Here is a 16,829-nt window from a genome sequence, read left to right as displayed (position 1 = left end):
ATTAATCCGGAAAGACAAGAACTTCCCCACCAAAAGAAGGGTTGATGCTTGATGATGATGGCAATAGCATCCTCTGCCCTCCTTATTTGCGTTGTATAGTGGTGGGTCACTGATTTGATAGTTGAGCCATCCCTTTCTCATACACAGTGTATACGTATTCGATGATAACAACGAAATTAATACATGGAATTCTAGAATTGCATATATACGTGTCTCTTGTTCGTGAATATGATTGCTGTAGATTGGAAAAAGCAACGTCATATTATTATTATTTTCTTTCGGATTACAGTTTCATGTTACTTTTACTTTTACCACGCGACTGGGGTTAATAGCTGACCTCTTGAGTTCATGGAAATTGAATACTTTTCTAATTCTCAGGCCTCAATTTACGTGAAAGCGAAATAAGAAAAGAAGGAAATTAATAACTGAAACGAATGCGAGCTTTGAGAATATTTTCTTTTGCCTTGCTCGTTTTCAACAACAATGGCTCGTTAGTTTTAGTTTCAGCGTGTGCATATCATGCTAGCTCTTGCAGTACATTCCTATTTTTCTGGAACTGTAAACCTCACCAAATAAGAACAAAATTCCGCCGTAAAATTACCGGAGTGTCTGAAAACCATAATACAGATTTGATTCCTAAACGGATGAAGATTGGATTGGTGAATGAAAAGCGAAGGTAGCAAGGGATGGGTGGAGATGCTTTAATATGCTCTTCAAGATTTGACATGTGTCCTCCTTCTCCCTTCCCCTTCCCCGTCACAGCCAAGCCTCTTTTTCTATTGTCCTTTTCTCTTTTCGAAGCATTTTCTTATGCATAAAAGAAATTATTTTTTTTCTTCGCTTTCTTCTCCACTCCATTTCTTGCGCTTCCACTTCCAAGTCTCAGCACCCGCTCCCCCACACAGGTAAGGGTATAAAAGAGAATATTAAAGATAAAGAACATGGCTGAGCTGTTATTTTTTAATGGTGAGCAAAACCCATATCTTGTTTCTTGATGCTTTTTTCTCTTCCATGGGTTTCAGGTGTCACAGTGAGAAATAAGAGGAGAGAGGATAGAAGAGAGTGGGAAGAAGGGAAAGGAAAGAAGGAATAGTGTAAAGACAACACCCTGCAGTTGACAAAATTTGGTGGTGACTCCTTTTCTCTTTTCCTTCTTTCATTGATTTATGATAATAATTATTAGAGCGCGCACGGTAAAACTAGATGAGGCTTAGATGCGTTGCCTCAGATCCAGGAAACTCAAGTGGTATGTGAGAAAAGGGTGTCATCTTTTTAGGGTTTCCTTCTGATTCTTGAGACTTCGCCTTTCATTTGTTCTTTCTCGTGCCCTCCTTTTGCAATCTCTTTCATGTGTTTACTGGATAAGGAGTGTCTTTTATTTTCTATTAATATTCTCACTTCAATCCATTTTTGCTGATAACTTGTCCTCTTTCAGGCTGTTTCTCTTTCACTTGAGTTGACGGGGGTATACAGGGAGGAGTCCAGAGAAGTTTCCTTAATGCCTGATAAGGTCTAGATAAGCTATTTATATGGTGTTTCCACAAATGGAAGTTCGGATCCGTTGTTGTTGACCAGATCTGACTACCCCATTTCACTTTCACCGCCTTTTAGTTAGTCCATACGTTGCATCGCCTCAATTTGCTTCCTCTTTTGGTCGTACCGGCTTCCTTAGGCATGGAAAATGGTCTTTTAAAATCCACCGCTCACATTCTGAGATTATTTTCAATCTTAAAAGGGAGTGATCAATTAGTGGAGATATGACAAGCTGCGTGATACCACAGGGGTGGGAGGGTAACTTTTTGTGCTACCTAATCAGGGCTTTTGATGGAGGAGATGTCTTCTGCGATTGCAGTGCCATTGAGAGTAGGTAATTCAGTTTGTGATAACCCGACCACAGCTACCCATATGGATGTGTCCAGACTTAAGCTGATGGCAGATGCTGGGTTGTTATCTAATTCAATATCAAAGGTTTCAACTGAGACGGTTGCAGATTCTGAGGAGGATCATAATGGTGGGAATCTGGAGAATCAGGTTAGCATTACCGCAGTCTCAGCACCAAAACCTGATAGGGAAGAAGAGATCCCTTTGTTGGATACGATATCCCAAGATAAAAGCACATCAGTTGCTGGTGATGAAATTGTAACCCCAGAAATTGAGGATGATGATACAATATCATTGGAGGGTGATCAGATCATTGACAGCTCTTGTTCTCTTTCTGTAGTCAGCGAGAACAGTAGCATATGTGGGGAGGAGTCGTTCAGTTTTGAGGCTACTTCTGAGATAAAGACACCAAGTGTCATTGACATGGAGAAGAGCATTTGTATCCGGCCTGCTGATTTAGAGGAGTCTAATGTTGAGCCAGAAAGTGTTGGTGAACCCCTTGCTGTGGCAGTGAGCCTTGAAGAAGAGTCTGGAGTTGGATCTGGCACACAACCTTCTGCGGTTGTTCTTCAGCTGCCTCTAGAAAAAGTGGTGAGTGGAACAGTTGGTCGTAGTGTTTTTGAATTAGATTATGCCCCACTTTGGGGATTCATTTCTATGTGTGGAAGAAGACCTGAGATGGAAGATGCAGTTGCAACTGTGGCTCGATTTATGAAAATTCCTGTTCAAATGCTAATCAGTGACAGGGTCATTGATGGAATGAGCAAGTGCTTGAGCCAGCAGACAATTCATTTCTTTGGAGTTTATGATGGCCATGGTGGCTCTCAGGTAAAGTCATTTTATTGTCCTTTCTTAAATTCTTGCCATTATGTCCGCTCATTTAAGTTTTTTATGTCTAACCTTTGTCACTGGGTTTGCTTTCACCTAACAGGTGGCAAATTATTGCCGTGACCGTGTCCATTTGGCTTTGGCTGAGGAAATAGAATTTGTAAAAGAAGCTCTTATAAATGGAAGTGTTAAGGATACCATTCAAGATCAGTGGAAAAAAGCCTTCACCAATTGTTTCTTAAAGGTTGATGCTGAAGTTGGAGGAAAAGCTAACTGTGAGCCTGTTGCTCCAGAAACTGTTGGTTCCACTGCTGTTGTTGCTATTATTTGTGCATCTCATATCATTGTTGCAAATTGTGGTGATTCAAGAGCAGTTCTGTGCCGTGGCAAAGAACCCATGGCATTGTCAGTGGATCATAAAGTGAGCTATTTCTATCAATAGTTCTGCATCTTTGAAATTTTATCTGCTTAGAGGAAAATTGATGTCTGGTTCTTATGTGGTAGCCTAACCGGGATGATGAATATGCAAGAATTGAAGCAGCTGGAGGCAAGGTGATACAATGGAATGGTCATCGTGTGTTTGGTGTTCTTGCAATGTCTAGGTCTATAGGTACGAGTTTCTTGATCATAAATTTTTTTACTTGGTACTGCTCGTCTTTATAGTCTCTCCTTATCCAAAACATATGACTTACTTATACGTGATTGATGGTTTTCATTTAGGTTTCATATTTGAAGTTAATTTGAGCTTCTAGAGACAGGATAACAAAGCGCACAATTTACTGATAGACAAACAATTAGAAACTCGTTAAAAAAATATCACAAGACCAAAGAAACGATCAATTTGTAATAGGATATGGAAACTAATTTATAATCTAATTTTTTACTGAAGTTACTAGTATCTACCCAATTGGCCAAAAAAATTAAGTAATGACACAAGAATGTAGAATCCCTCGAATACTTTTTCATTTTTGCCAGAACGAAGGAGGGGTTACTGTTATTTGAGCAGATCAAACCCATTTCTTTCAAAGCCTTTTAGACTTAAAGAACACTTATTGGCATTCATATGTATAATAACCACCTATTTTGCTTCACTTTCTTGTTGTATTAATTTATTTGTTTTAACTTCACGTGAAAGTATTTGTTATTTCTTGAGTTCGTCAACAAATTCATTTGAACACGTTTTAGTCTGTCCTCCTCTTCCCAACCTCCCTCAGACCCCAAAAAGTAAATGAAAGACGCCAAAACAAAAGCTGTGGCTCGGGCAATAGTATAAGTATGAGGTCAAGCATGTTTTCATTGTAGCAAACCTAGAGGTCTTGACGTGGCTTCAAAATGTCTTAATCCCTTTTCTATCAATGGCCTCTTTCCAAATATGTTGCTAATTCTGTACTATTTATATCCGTGAACCTTTAGATTGAGCATGCTTGAAACGTGCAAAACTCTGCTGTGAAGAATCTCTTGTGATCTTTGTATTTTCAGCTTTGATATCATATCACTTGCATTTTTACTGCGTGGAATATTTGCTTATGATCTTCCTACATTGCATGGCATGAGGAAATAATTTTATTTTTATTTTTATTATTTTTTTTTTTTGTGGAAGAGAATAGCTTTTGGCTTGTTTGCTACTTTCATATTTTTTTAGTATTGGTGTTTCCAACTTTATTTTACTTTTGGAACACGAGGAAGAGGGTGGATATATTTAGTTCCCACAGTATTAAATTTCTTAAGCTTGCTTCAGCTGACCTGAATCATGGTCCGATGCAAATGAAATTCCATTTAGATACAAGATTGATTTAGCTGCTTTGAATGTGTAGCTGCAATAACAAGACAACTGCTGCTATTGGCAAGAGTTTATGATTCTTTTGCTTGTTGAGGTTGTAAGTTTGTGGAACATACATCAGTATAGAGGAGAAATTGGGTTCTCTTTACTTTGTTATCTCTCTGCAGTTGTTTGGGCTCCTATTTTCATATGATAGTTTGACAATGTCAAAATTCTGTAGCCTATATCAGAGCCAAGCTCAAGAGATCCAATGCCCCAGCTTGGTTTTGACTTGAACCAAAAGTTCTGGAAATTGGTAGTTATTCCTGTGGATGTCTGTTTTGTTTTTATGACTCACGGTAAAATACTAAAAAGATGGTTGCCTTTCAGTCCGTGCATGGAATCGAAACTTCTGGGATTATTATGCATTTGTTTGTTCTGCTGAAAGTGTTTTCACTTTCTAATTACCCTTGCTATGACTTTTTAGGTGATAGATATTTGAAGCCATGGATTATTCCAGAACCAGAAGTCACGTTTCTTCCTCGTGCAAAAGACGATGAATGCCTCATTCTGGCCAGTGATGGTCTGTGGGATGTCGTGACGAACGAAGAGGCCTGTGACCTAGCTCGAAGACGAATACTTCTGTGGCACAAGAAAAATGGTGTTGCACTAGCCTCCGAGAGGGGAGAGGGTGCTGACCCTGCTGCTCAAGCAGCGGCAGAGTATCTGTCAAACCGTGCACTCCAGAAGGGAAGCAAAGATAACATCACTGTGATTGTGGTGGATTTGAAAGGTCAAAGGAAATTTAAGAGCAAGACATGATGAAGGTTTCTTGAATTGCAACCTGGATGGTTGATGAAGATTGCTGCAATAGAAAGCTTAGTATAAAGCAAAACTGGTTCTGCCCATTAATTTTTCAGCCGGGCATGTTGGCCTAATTAAGGAGAATAGCACTCGTGTACTATACATCCACCATTCACTGATAGAACTCCTAAAGAGTCTCCGTGTACCCACTGTGCCGCATTGGGGCTATGTAAATCTTAGCTGCTTATTGTAAGGATAGGAGACCATTTCCACGCCTGACATCTATCACCGTATATTGTATTCATTATTATGCCTCCGAGTACAAGGGCTCTGTGAGGGATACACTTGATATTATTTTATCTGTGTGCTTGTTGTTTATAAAATGCAGTAGTTAATTCTCTTTCTGATATTGGTTCACAAGTTGTGTTAGATTTTTTTTTTTTTTTTCCTTTCTGATATTGGCTCGCAAGTTGTGTTCCATTTTTTGTCTTTTTTTTTTTTTCTCGTCTATTTTGCTTTTGGTGCCAAGTAAGACCCGTTGCTGTCGTTGTTGGAAGTTAGAACCATTTCAATATGGTCGCACTGAAGCATTGCTGGTGGGGGACAATGTAAGACATTGGAACCCCATTTACTTTTCATCTGACCACTTATATTTAGCAAGTTAGACATCTCTGGTAATGTGACTCTGGCAACTCTTGTTTTGGTCATGTTGTGCGAATTATTAAAATTTGTTGGCTCACCCCAATTATTTAGCAGCAGAAGTTGAGCTTTAATATTAGCAATTTGACATGATCGAGGAGTTCTAACTCGCGAGTCAACCAAGTTTTTCCGTGAACAGAATCTTGTATATGCGTCAACCCTGTGTTTGTGGGGCTTGAAATTAGCCTGTGGCGACAACACATGTGCGTCCCAATGTTTACCTTTAATTATTGACAAAGTTGATTTAATTTTTTTTTTAAATCATACTCGACTCTCCATGTTCTTCCGTAACCTTTTCTCAATTTGTCTCCGGATGTTTGAAACAAGTAACTGCCCCTTTGAATGGGAGAATTAATCTATTTTGAGGGGCAAAATCATGGTTGGAATGAAAATTACCCAAACGGCAAAAAATTGTACTAATCGATTGTTGAGGCCTTAATTGATTATTGAAATAAGCTGTGGGTAGCAGCTTCTTCAAGGATTCAATTTCGGAGCTCAGTCGCATAAGTCTATGGTTTTCTCCATGACTTGTACGGCTTGATAGATCATATGTGTGAAAGGAAAGATTCATTTAAATATATTATTATATTTAAATTTAATATCTTAATATATCTCAAAAGCAATATCCTTTATAATAATTTACATAGCTAAAATTAATTTTCACTAAATAATTCAAACATCTTTAATTTTATTAAATTTAAAAAAATAATATTCAAATAGATTATATTTTACCATAATCAATTATAATTAAAATCAATTATATTAATCAATTTATTTTTATAATGAATTATACTCAATTGAAATCCAAACATGTTCTGAAGGTGTTTAAAGAGAAGCTTTGACTTGGTGCATTAGGGTCATTGTTATTTGATTAGTTAGGTTTCTCGAGAAGCAAAGGCTTGAGGGAGATTATGAGACCGCATTTGATATATAAAAAAAAATGTTCTGAAAAAAATAAAAAATCTTTTTTTAAAAAAATAGGATAGATGTATTTCTTTTTTAACCTAGAAAATACTATTGTACCTACCAAATATCGCATGTGGGGGATTACTTTTTATTAGCTTCTTAGAATGAGCCACGAAGGCACCAAACAGTTTGACATAGAGCAGGCTACTGCAATGATTAAGAGCAATGTAAATCCCCAGGCAGTAAGAAAAGGGTGAATAGCGTTGGAGCTAGTAAAAACTGCTGTGCGTGTGGATGCCTTCGTAGGTTGTTATGACATACCTGGGATCATCCCCATCTCTCTCCACTCTCTTTTTCACAGGGCATCCTTCCTCTGAACACCTGTAGTAATTCCTGTTACATTCATAAACACACACAAGGTAATCATCACACAAACAAAAGTTTCATGAACACCTAGCATTTCTTTTACTTGCTCATGCTTCCCCTAGATACCTATAACGGAAGCGCGGGTCAAATGTGTGGATATATATATATATATATATAATATATATTTCTCGCTAGGTTCAACCACCCACCTTGGATTTGGGCTATTCTTCACCATCTTCTTCCCATACTTCCTCCACTTGTAGCCATCGTCCAGCACTTCAACCTCTGACCTTGTTCTGAATGCAAATCTCTCCCTACCTTCCTTCTTCTGGCGTCCGTTGATAATAATGTCTCCTGATTAAAACACAGCCAACCAGTGGGGGCCATTAGTGCTAACATTGAGAGATAACTGATGAATCACACTTTGAAATATATGCTGTATATGAACATATTTCTCAAGGGAAACAAATTGAGTATAATAGCACTGGACTAGGCGGGCTTACTGGTACTACCACAGCTAGCAGACCCTTCAACGTGGCTGCCACGTCCTCCCAAGTCACTTACTTCAACGGAGCTCTGATAGATCAACTGGTTGGGAACAAGCCCGCCAGGAACAAAACACTGATCTTGATCATTGTCTGGCCAATGATCACCATCGAATTTCAAGTACTCAGAGAGCTCCAAAGGCCACTGATGGCAAGTGAAGTCACCCTCAGCTGAAATATCGTCACTCATGTTCGGGACCATTGGTATGAAGTAAATTAGGATGATGATTCTCGCAATATAAACTCAATGCAGTACAGCCACGGCTGAGCGAGGCGGCTTCATCCTCACCTTCCTAAGAACTGGGATGGGAAGCTTCAAGGCTAATTGCGCAGTATCCAATAACAGTGAAGATGGAAAGATAAATGATTAGGACAATTAACTTAGAGCTGATAGTGGGGCTTGCCAAGCACGACTTGGGGGAAGACTTCGAAGATTGACGTACTTAATTGGGAAGCGGGTCCCGTGGGGGGACCATTACGAGTCAGGAGCGATCTCACAAACAGGTTTCTCCGAGTCTTCCTTTTAAGTCTTTGCATGCGGATACCAGTTATCACAAGCTGGATTGGTCGATCATCCGCAGATTTTGTTTTAACTGGCGGCGATAACACGCACTGATGCGTTCTCATTTTTCTTCAAGCTCCATGTTAAAAGTTCAAAACAGAGTATATATACTTGGCACTTGGAAGAGAGAATTGAAAAAACACAACATAGTCGTACTGTTTTTTACCACTTTCGTCGGGCTAGCCGAGAACGTGGTTAAACACAAGAGTTTCGGTCAGCCGGGGCAAGTCATATTTTCTAGTGTGCGATAAAAGCAGAGTCAACCATGTTTCGTGGACTGGGATTAGATTTGACAGGACTGGAAGCGATAACCAGTAAGAGGACCTATATGGGAGAGTTTGATCCGAATACCAGAGAATGAAAGAGAGAATTGATAAGGTGAGTAAGCACTTTCTAAGCATCTTCCGGGGCTTTTCAAATTGAGTTGGTGGCTACCAACACTTATGGAAATCAAACTTGATAAGGTATTAGTGATGGTCGACCAGACAAGGTCAAAACTGGTTTAAAATTCAGCCTCGTATAATTTTCTTCATGGTAATATGAAAGGCAGCGGATAATTGGAAAGCATACTCAAGTCAGTTAATATAAGGGGTGCGTGAAATCCAATATGCCCCCATCTCTGTCTTCTGGGAAGGCTCGTGCCCAAATAATGTACACTATCTCTGTCCGCTAACATTTAGCCTGGTTTGGATTTTAGTCCACGCATGCAAAAGAGTATATTTGAATGGGAGAATTTCGGCAAAGACCTTTGTACTATATTTATTTAAATTAAAATTTTTAAAATTTTTAAAATTTCACTGATTTGATATTAATTTTTCAAAGAAATAATAAAATTACTCCTCATTTAAATTAATATAAAAATTATTTTATTTTACTTGTTTATTATTCCACTTTGCTCATTAATTTACTTATGAAATGTTATCCATTACTCTACATAATTTATTTTCATTTTAAGCGTTTAAATCATCTTAAAGTAACTTGTTAATTCCTATACTGTATGTTGTTTATTTACTTATAAAATATTGTTAATTACTCCACTTCAATTGATTTCATTTCAGGAAAATGAACAAATAAAATAAGACAATTAATAATATTTCGTAAGTAAATAAACAAATAAAATATGATAGTTCTTACATTAATTTAAATTAGGGACAATTTTATTATTTTTTTAAAAAAAATTAATATCAAATCAATATTCACAAATTGCAGTGAAATTTTAAAAATTTAAATGTTTTGAATTAAAATAAATATAGTCCAACAGTTTTTATTAAAATTCTCCCAATTTGAATTCCACTTTTCCTACCCAGCCTTACGAGGGAGATATGTTATATACACTTACGTTAATGTTATATCTTTGAAATCAAGAAAGAAATAGTTAACTTATTAAGATGATCTAAAAATAAAATAATTTTTTAAAATTTATACTTGTTTAAAAGCACCGATTTAGCAAAGTAAGTCTGGGAAAGCTGTGAAGTGATTAACATATACTCCCCCTGTTAAAAAATATATGATATTTTTTTATGTTTGAGTGTTTAAAAATTTTACATTTTTAATATTTTGAGATGTAATTAATGTATTTTTATTGAAACTGCTCCTAATAAATAAGTGACTTTTCATTTATTTTAAAGTGAAACACTCTATTAAATAAAGATAAATATAAAAAGATAGTATTAGTTGGAAGATAATTAATTATTTTATTGAGAGTATAATTTGATTAAAAATGTTTTATATTTTTAAATGGAGTAAGTAATTTTATCAATTTATTATGAAAAATGGCTAATATATATAACATGAGGGGGTGGGAAAGAGTTCATTGGTGACAACATTTTAGCATGTTGTATGATATAACTAAATAAATAATTTTTATGATGTTGAATTTTTTTTCCCCCCTTCCTAAGATAGGCAAACGAGGGAAAGGCATTGAGAAACAATATGGAATGACTGAATGAGCCTCCAATGGAAAGGATCAAGGGCCACAGATATTTCTGCCAATGTAATATAATTTTTTTTTTAGAGGGGCAGGTTTGTTAAAATTATTATAAGGAACATTATTTTAACTTTTATTAAATTAATATTTCATTTATAATTTACATTATAAAAAATATATTTAATTTTATTTATAAGTTACAGTATAATTTTTATATAATATTTAAAATATATTTTTAAAATTATTCTTGATAAAAAAATAATATGATATCACTTTTTATATTTATTATATAAAAATATATTTAAAATTTTATGCATTTTTATTTTTTATATATTTTTTAATATTAATATTAATAAAATTGATAGAAATAATTTATAAGGTAAGTGAAAAAAATAATAATCTAAAATTATTTTTAATATATTTTTTATTTTATTTTATTTTTCTCAGGCCGGAGGGCAGAGGTTAAGGTTATGGCATGAACCAATAAACGACGTCGTTTAGATCATGCCACGGCACTGAGGTCAAGACCCGATCCCCTAAGCAGCTGGTTCTTCTCTTTCCTACCTTCTCTGCGAGAGGAAGAAATGGCGCGTCATATCAATAGGACGACCAAGAGGCCATCATCTAGAGACATAGCCGCCGATAAAAAGGATCAAAAGCGGCGCATGAGTGGAGCGGAGAGGTCGGCGTACTTCGCAAGAAGAGAGGCAGCACAGGTGCTGAGAATGGTTCTTCACGGCGACGCTAAACGCCGAGCCGTTGCTTCTATCAAGTCGCTAATATACAGGCCTTCCATCAGAAACAAGAAGGGCACCTTTGCTCTTGTTTGTCAGACGCTTAAACGTAAGCTTTTAGTTCCATTTCCTCCCCATTCGTTCCCTTGCCCTGTATCTTCAGGGAGCTTCTCTGTTCTACATTAAGGAAAAAAAGGGCAAATCCACGTCGTTCCCACAAGAATGCTGGCTGAGAAGTAACTTTCTTACGTAATTCTTTGTTTACGGTCTTAAAAGTTTTTCCTTTCCTGAGTTCACATCTTAAGGCGGTTTGAAGTAATGTTTCATTTCATGTAAAAAAGGGCAAATTATGATAACATCAATGCAGTCATCATTGAGGGTAAAATTGCTGGCTTGATGTTGGTTGTGAGAAGTCGTTCCAGATTTGATTTGCATAAATCCAGCGTTATAACTTGTTTATTTCATACAAATAGTCCAGTTCAACAGTTCAACTCAACTACATGGCATGTTTTTACGTGTTCCCAGATCTACCTATCATCAAAGAAATCCTGGACGCTTCTTCTATCTTGAACAGCAAGTGGAAGGTATAAGCATATCAACATTGTGCTTGTCCTCTCTCGGGGGTTGAAATACTCGCATGCTCGTTATCATTGTTGATGTTAGTTCTTATTTCTGCTGGCGTCACTGGTGCAAGGTTTATAAGCTTGGGTCATTTTTCAGTTGATACATTCTCTGACACAAGATTTACCATTGCTTTCACAGAGACAAGAAGAATTGATATACATTGTCGTTTACGATATTCTTTTTGGTCAGGTAATGTGTTTTAGCGCGTAAGGATTTATATTTCCTCACATTGCAATGTGTGCTTTTTCTATATGAGAATTACCTCTTCACAAGATAATTTGTCGGCATTTTGGAGGGTCGGGTGGGAAGAGGTGGAGCTTTCTTTGAGGGTGAGATACCAGTGCAAGTGATGCATCTGATTATTTGCTTTCTTTTTGAGAAGGGCCTTTAGATTTGATAATCAAAATCTGCTTAGAAGGTCTCCTTATTCTTCTCTTCATGCTTCTTCTTCGGGAAGTGTTGCACAACAAAAAAATTTAATAAACAAAGAGAGCATCGTGTTATCTAGTTTTAAGGTTGTAGCAGACTATGAGTGATAATTTAACTTTCATATAGTAAATTTCCAGGAAGTTTCATTGGTTGGTGATGCAGAGAAGTTCCTCTCCTGTCACAAAGATGTCCTACAGTCAACTCTTAAACAGCTTCTGTTGCAGAGAAAAGTGACAGGCATTGAACAATTGGTTGCTTTGTATGAAGTACCTGGTCAGTTTTCACATCTTCCCCCTTCACAAAACCTTTATTTAAGTTTTTATATTTTCAAGGTTATAGTTCTTTGCAGAGTATGCTTTATTTACAGTTTATGTTTGGCAAATAAGTATGTTCTCAATTGAAGCTTCTTTGGGAGCTATTGTTCATTTGATATTGAGGAGGGTAAAAATGTTCTGATCCAGGTGTTTCTATACCTCGATATGTTCGTGTAAATACACTTAAACTGGATGTTGATTCTGCCTTGCTCGATCTGAGGAAAAAATACTTGGTACTTTCTGTCTCGACGTTCTTATTTTATTTGTTAATCGGTAATAGTTTGTTTTACCCAATAATCTTCACTTTGCTTGTCAAATAGGTTAAAGTGGATGACTTGCTGCCTGAGTTGCTAATACTTCCTTCAGGCACTGACTTGCACGACCATCCTCTTGTCAAGAATGGAGGAATCTTTCTGCAAGTAGGAATTATTTGAAACCCTCCCCCCCCCCCCAAAAAAAAAAAGAAAGAAAGAAAGAAAGAAGGAAAGAAGGAAAGAAAGAAGGAAAATCTTTGCGTAAAACTTGTTTCCAAGCCTATACATGCATATAACCTACATGCGGTTGATGGAAAAGTGAATTTTTGTGATTTGAGAAAGGAAAAGCTGTTTGTTCCTTTCCCTTTTTCTTCACCCCCCCTTTCCCCATTATTCATTCTTGGTGATCTTTTTGTTGATATTGTGGTTGACATTACTAGGGTAAGGCCAGTTCCATGGTGGCACCAGCCCTTGGCCCTGAACCTGGATGGGAGGTGAGCTATGCTGCCTTGAATATGTTGTATGTCCAGAGTCTTTTTTAATAAAGATAGAAGTTCATTATCTTTCTAATATGCACCTTTGTCTATCACATATGCTTATAATTTTTGTTGCTTAATATCATCTATTAAACTTCTATTTTTGAAGATTCTTAAGAAATGGCTTGCTACTCGCTCACTCTCAAAATTAAAAATGAATGAGAAAGGTCTACTTTTGTCTTCGGCGTTGTGAGTATCTTATTTTCATGGATTGAGTTATCTGGGCTAAACATTTAGGAAACGCTGGTGGGGTGATTCCACGAGTAACATGCATTCCTAAATTTTTCATGGCATGTAACTTAATATCATGATTTTGAAGTGAAAATTACCCTTCAAATAACCTAGACATGAAGAACTAATACTACTGCTCATTGACAGTAGAAGAGCACTATCGCAGAAAATTTTTTCTTTTCTGATAGCTGATCATGAGATAGGGAATTTGGGATATCATGTCAAGTGTGACAGGATTAAATTACATAATCTAAAATTTATTATTGCCACGTGGTTTTCTTGCTTTTGCCTGCCTCTTTTTGTATTAGCAATCTTCTGAACCTTCCATATTTCCTGTATTAAAACATTTTCAGAAAGGAAAAAATGCATGCCACTTCCATGATATTTTTATTATTTTATCCAACCCTTAAGAGTTGTGCCTCTTGAAATATATGTGAAGGTTCTTGATGCATGTGCAGCTCCTGGGAACAAAACTGTCCACCTTGCTGCACTTATGAGGGGAAAGGGTAGGGTTATAGCATGTGAACTGAGTAAAGAAAGGATCAAACGTTTAAAAGAGACCATAACACTTTCTGGCGCTTCTAGTATCCTTTAATAATTTTCTGATGTATAGTATAGATGTTTTTCATTTTGCAGGTGCATAACAGCAGAAAAATAATCTATCACTGCATTTTTTTTTGATTTTATTATCAATATATATATGTATATATATATCAATCAATATGTATATACTAAAATCTATAAGAAATTGCACTATTCATAAACCATAAACAATGTGGCTCATCTCAAATTCTTTACGAAATATAGGATCCACAGTCTAGTTTACTGATACATGACATGTCAAAATGCTTATCTTGATAATGATCGACAGCAAAAGATGCAATCTGATAATAGTGGATTATGTAAGAATATTTGTGATATGTCATATTTTGATAGTTTTCAGTTTGTCATGCTACCTTTCAAACTTAACCAAAGCTCAGATATTAGAGTTCTTAATGAGGATTTTTTGAACATTAATCCCAAGGCTGCTGAATATTCCAAGGTAAAATTTACCTCCATATTCCTTGCGGTGATTCCATGGTATCTTTACTGAAGTGGGCTTATTATGTTCAGAAGCTAATATTTCAAGTTTTCCCTCCACAATTATAATTATTCTCTTAAGTTTTTCCTTTCCCAAAGGGATGGAAAATTGTGGTTGATGGTCATTTATATAACAAACTTTACAATCTCTCGAATGCTTTTGGCTGATTTCGTTCCTGTCAAAAGCATTTTGTACAAGGATATGTAATCAAGAGAAAGATTTTTCCTTTGACATTTTCCAGCTTGTAAGATTCATAATGAATGGCTAATTCTAGTTCATTCAGGAAGGGAAGTATGACCTATGTAGTCACTGTTCTTGTCCGTCTTCAAGACTGCAGTCTTTCTTCGTTCATATATTTTCTTTTGTGCGTGCGTGTGGCTACCATCATATTAGCATTGCAGGTGCGTGCTATTCTTTTGGATCCCTCATGCTCTGGTTCTGGGACTGCTTCTTCAAGGCTAGACCATTTGCTCCCTTCCAAAGCAGCAGGTTGCATTTTGCTCCTACTTTTTAAGCTTATTGTTACAAATCTCCTGGTTGCACGTGAATAGATGGGTTGGAGGCCAAAAGATTATATGTGGCACCACTGCTGCAACTCCATTTGTGTGTCTCAAACTCATCTATTTGCTGCCAAGATTATATAAGGGTGTCAATATTTTGCAAAAAACTTAGATGCCTTCATGAATTTGACTGAGTGCAGCGGCTTTCTCCAAAAGAGAATACTGTTTACAGCTACTAGAGTTCGGTGGAACTTTGTGAGCTGGCATCATTCATGTGATCCTCCTTGTGTCCTCTGATATCTATAGCACTCTCTAGGGCCAACAAAAGTAACTGTATGCATCTAATAAGTGCCCAATTACCATTATTGGAGAGCATCACATGAACACCCAAGGAATTTCCCTTGGATGATCAGCCCTAGACATAAATGTCTTCTTGTTTAACTTAAGGAAAAGCCATGTGGACTGTGTTGCGCGCAATTGTGACTTACAGCTGGTAATGCTCTTCTAGAGATGCCTCCAAATGACTTAAAATTTGATACCCATGGTTGCAGAAAGAGTAACTTATAGAGTCTCTATAACATTTTGTCAAAGAAAATAACTTCAAAACAAACTGGGCGTCAATGGTCGGACTAATTTCAGAAAATGTAGCATAACCTACTTTGTAGCCTTTTGCATAAGTCCTGCCACTTTTACTTGAAGACAATTCTTCTTTTTTATTGTCTATTTTAACTACACAGGCCAAGATTTTGATATGGAAAGATTGAACAAGCTTGCGAATTTTCAGAGAAAGGCTCTTGAACATACATTCGCCTGTAAGTCACTTCATATATCCGTGTCAGTTATTCCTGCCACCCTGGAAACAAAAAACCTCCCAATCTGTACCTTGTTTCTAAACATAATTGGAGATAGACCATGATTCGCCTTCAGAGGTTTTGAAATTTTCTGAAGGCATTGCTTCTATTATTTCCTTTGGCAGTTCCTACAGTTGAGAGAATTGTTTATAGCACATGCTCTATCAATCAAATCGAGAATGAAGATGTCATCATGTCTGTTCTACCCATGGCCGAGTCATATGGGTTCCAACTGGTGACCCCATTCCCCCAGTGGCAGCGCCGTGGGCTTCCAGTCTTTGAGGGCTGTAAGTTCTATTTTTTCTTCCCTAAGTTCTATTTTTGTTACCCCAAATGAAACACACACAATTGTCCGCTTTTTACACTTAATTCTGCTTGCTTCTTACCTGGCAGCTGAACATCTGCTTCGGACAGACCCAGCTGTGGATGGTGAGGGCTTCTTCATTGCTTTATTTGCCAGAAAGGGTGCTTCCTCCTCAGCAACGTTAAATGAAAGAGAGACAAGACCTACTTGTAACAGTTGCACTAGAACCAAAATCCGTCATAGCAGGAAGCATAGGCTGCCTTATATTCATACCAATATGTTCAATTGGTGGACATACCATCATCTCAACAAGCGAGCATATGATAGATAGATAGATAGATGAGACAGCCATAAATTTTCTTCATCATCAGATTAGGTTTCTATATTTCGAGACGCCTATTGCCTTATAATCATTTTAACGAGGCTCGGAACGTGCAAGTTCAAGCACATGTTGGATGTCCCTCACCACCGGAAGCCTGGCCTCCGCATGTGACGTAACCCATGGCTTACCTTGGAGCAGAGCCCAGCGGCTGTCAAGGTCTTCCACGAAATTTGTAACTAGCTTGAAGCAGCCCGCCGCCTCTTGGTTCTTGTTTTCCGACTCATCAGACTTGAAACGTTATGTCATTTATATTTTTTAGAAATACATTATCAAGTTTTTTTTTTTTTTTTAATTTACGCATTCAGGTTCAGA

General features: G+C 37.0%; 3 protein-coding genes across 11 annotated transcripts; 2 read left to right on the top strand and 1 right to left on the bottom strand.

The window, feature by feature from the left end:
* The first annotated feature begins 704 nt into the window (after positions 1-704).
* On the top strand, positions 705-5,679 carry LOC129318460 (protein phosphatase 2C 50-like). Of its 6 annotated transcripts, none has more exons than XM_054963226.1 (6): positions 705-905; positions 1,023-1,127; positions 1,436-2,709; positions 2,813-3,130; positions 3,214-3,319; positions 4,956-5,679. In XM_054963226.1, the coding sequence occupies exons 3-6, from the start codon at positions 1,825-1,827 to the stop codon at positions 5,288-5,290; spliced, it is 1,644 nt and encodes a 547-aa protein (XP_054819201.1). In that variant the 5' UTR covers positions 705-905; positions 1,023-1,127; positions 1,436-1,824; the 3' UTR covers positions 5,291-5,679. The 6 variants fall into 6 exon arrangements, with proteins under 6 accessions (XP_054819201.1, XP_054819200.1, XP_054819199.1 ...); XM_054963225.1 differs by having other exon boundaries at positions 1,023-1,130; XM_054963224.1 differs by having other exon boundaries at positions 1,023-1,246.
* A 1,328-nt stretch (positions 5,680-7,007) lies between these two features.
* LOC129319061 (probable WRKY transcription factor 50) lies at positions 7,008-8,373 on the bottom strand. Of its 2 annotated transcripts, none has more exons than XM_054964091.1 (3): positions 7,756-8,373; positions 7,453-7,597; positions 7,008-7,270 (listed from the first exon to the last, which is right to left on the bottom strand). In XM_054964091.1, exons 1-3 carry the CDS (start codon positions 7,988-7,990, stop codon positions 7,147-7,149), a joined length of 504 nt encoding a protein of 167 aa, XP_054820066.1. In that variant the 5' UTR covers positions 7,991-8,373; the 3' UTR covers positions 7,008-7,146. The 2 variants fall into 2 exon arrangements, with proteins under 2 accessions (XP_054820066.1, XP_054820065.1); XM_054964090.1 differs by having other exon boundaries at positions 7,747-8,369.
* A 2,420-nt stretch (positions 8,374-10,793) lies between these two features.
* LOC129318100 (25S rRNA (cytosine-C(5))-methyltransferase NSUN5) lies at positions 10,794-16,805 on the top strand. 3 transcript variants are annotated; one of them, XM_054962652.1, is made up of 13 exons: positions 10,794-11,120; positions 11,537-11,595; positions 11,774-11,824; positions 12,202-12,337; positions 12,526-12,611; positions 12,699-12,797; positions 13,073-13,126; positions 13,839-13,983; positions 14,380-14,441; positions 14,882-14,969; positions 15,718-15,792; positions 15,957-16,118; positions 16,225-16,805. In XM_054962652.1, the coding sequence occupies exons 1-13, from the start codon at positions 10,862-10,864 to the stop codon at positions 16,464-16,466; spliced, it is 1,518 nt and encodes a 505-aa protein (XP_054818627.1). In that variant the 5' UTR covers positions 10,794-10,861; the 3' UTR covers positions 16,467-16,805. The 3 variants fall into 3 exon arrangements, with proteins under 3 accessions (XP_054818627.1, XP_054818629.1, XP_054818628.1); XM_054962654.1 differs by having other exon boundaries at positions 11,033-11,120; positions 11,537-11,669; XM_054962653.1 differs by lacking the exons at positions 10,794-11,120; positions 11,537-11,595; positions 11,774-11,824 and adding an exon at positions 11,827-11,964.
* Positions 16,806-16,829: the final 24 nt, after the last annotated feature.

Source organism: Prosopis cineraria, unplaced genomic scaffold (assembly GCF_029017545.1).
Source record: "Prosopis cineraria cultivar Desert tree isolate PC_DT_omini unplaced genomic scaffold, ASM2901754v1 PC8, whole genome shotgun sequence".
NCBI lineage: Eukaryota > Viridiplantae > Streptophyta > Magnoliopsida > Fabales > Fabaceae > Prosopis > Prosopis cineraria.
This window is presented reverse-complemented; position numbering and strand designations above follow the sequence as displayed.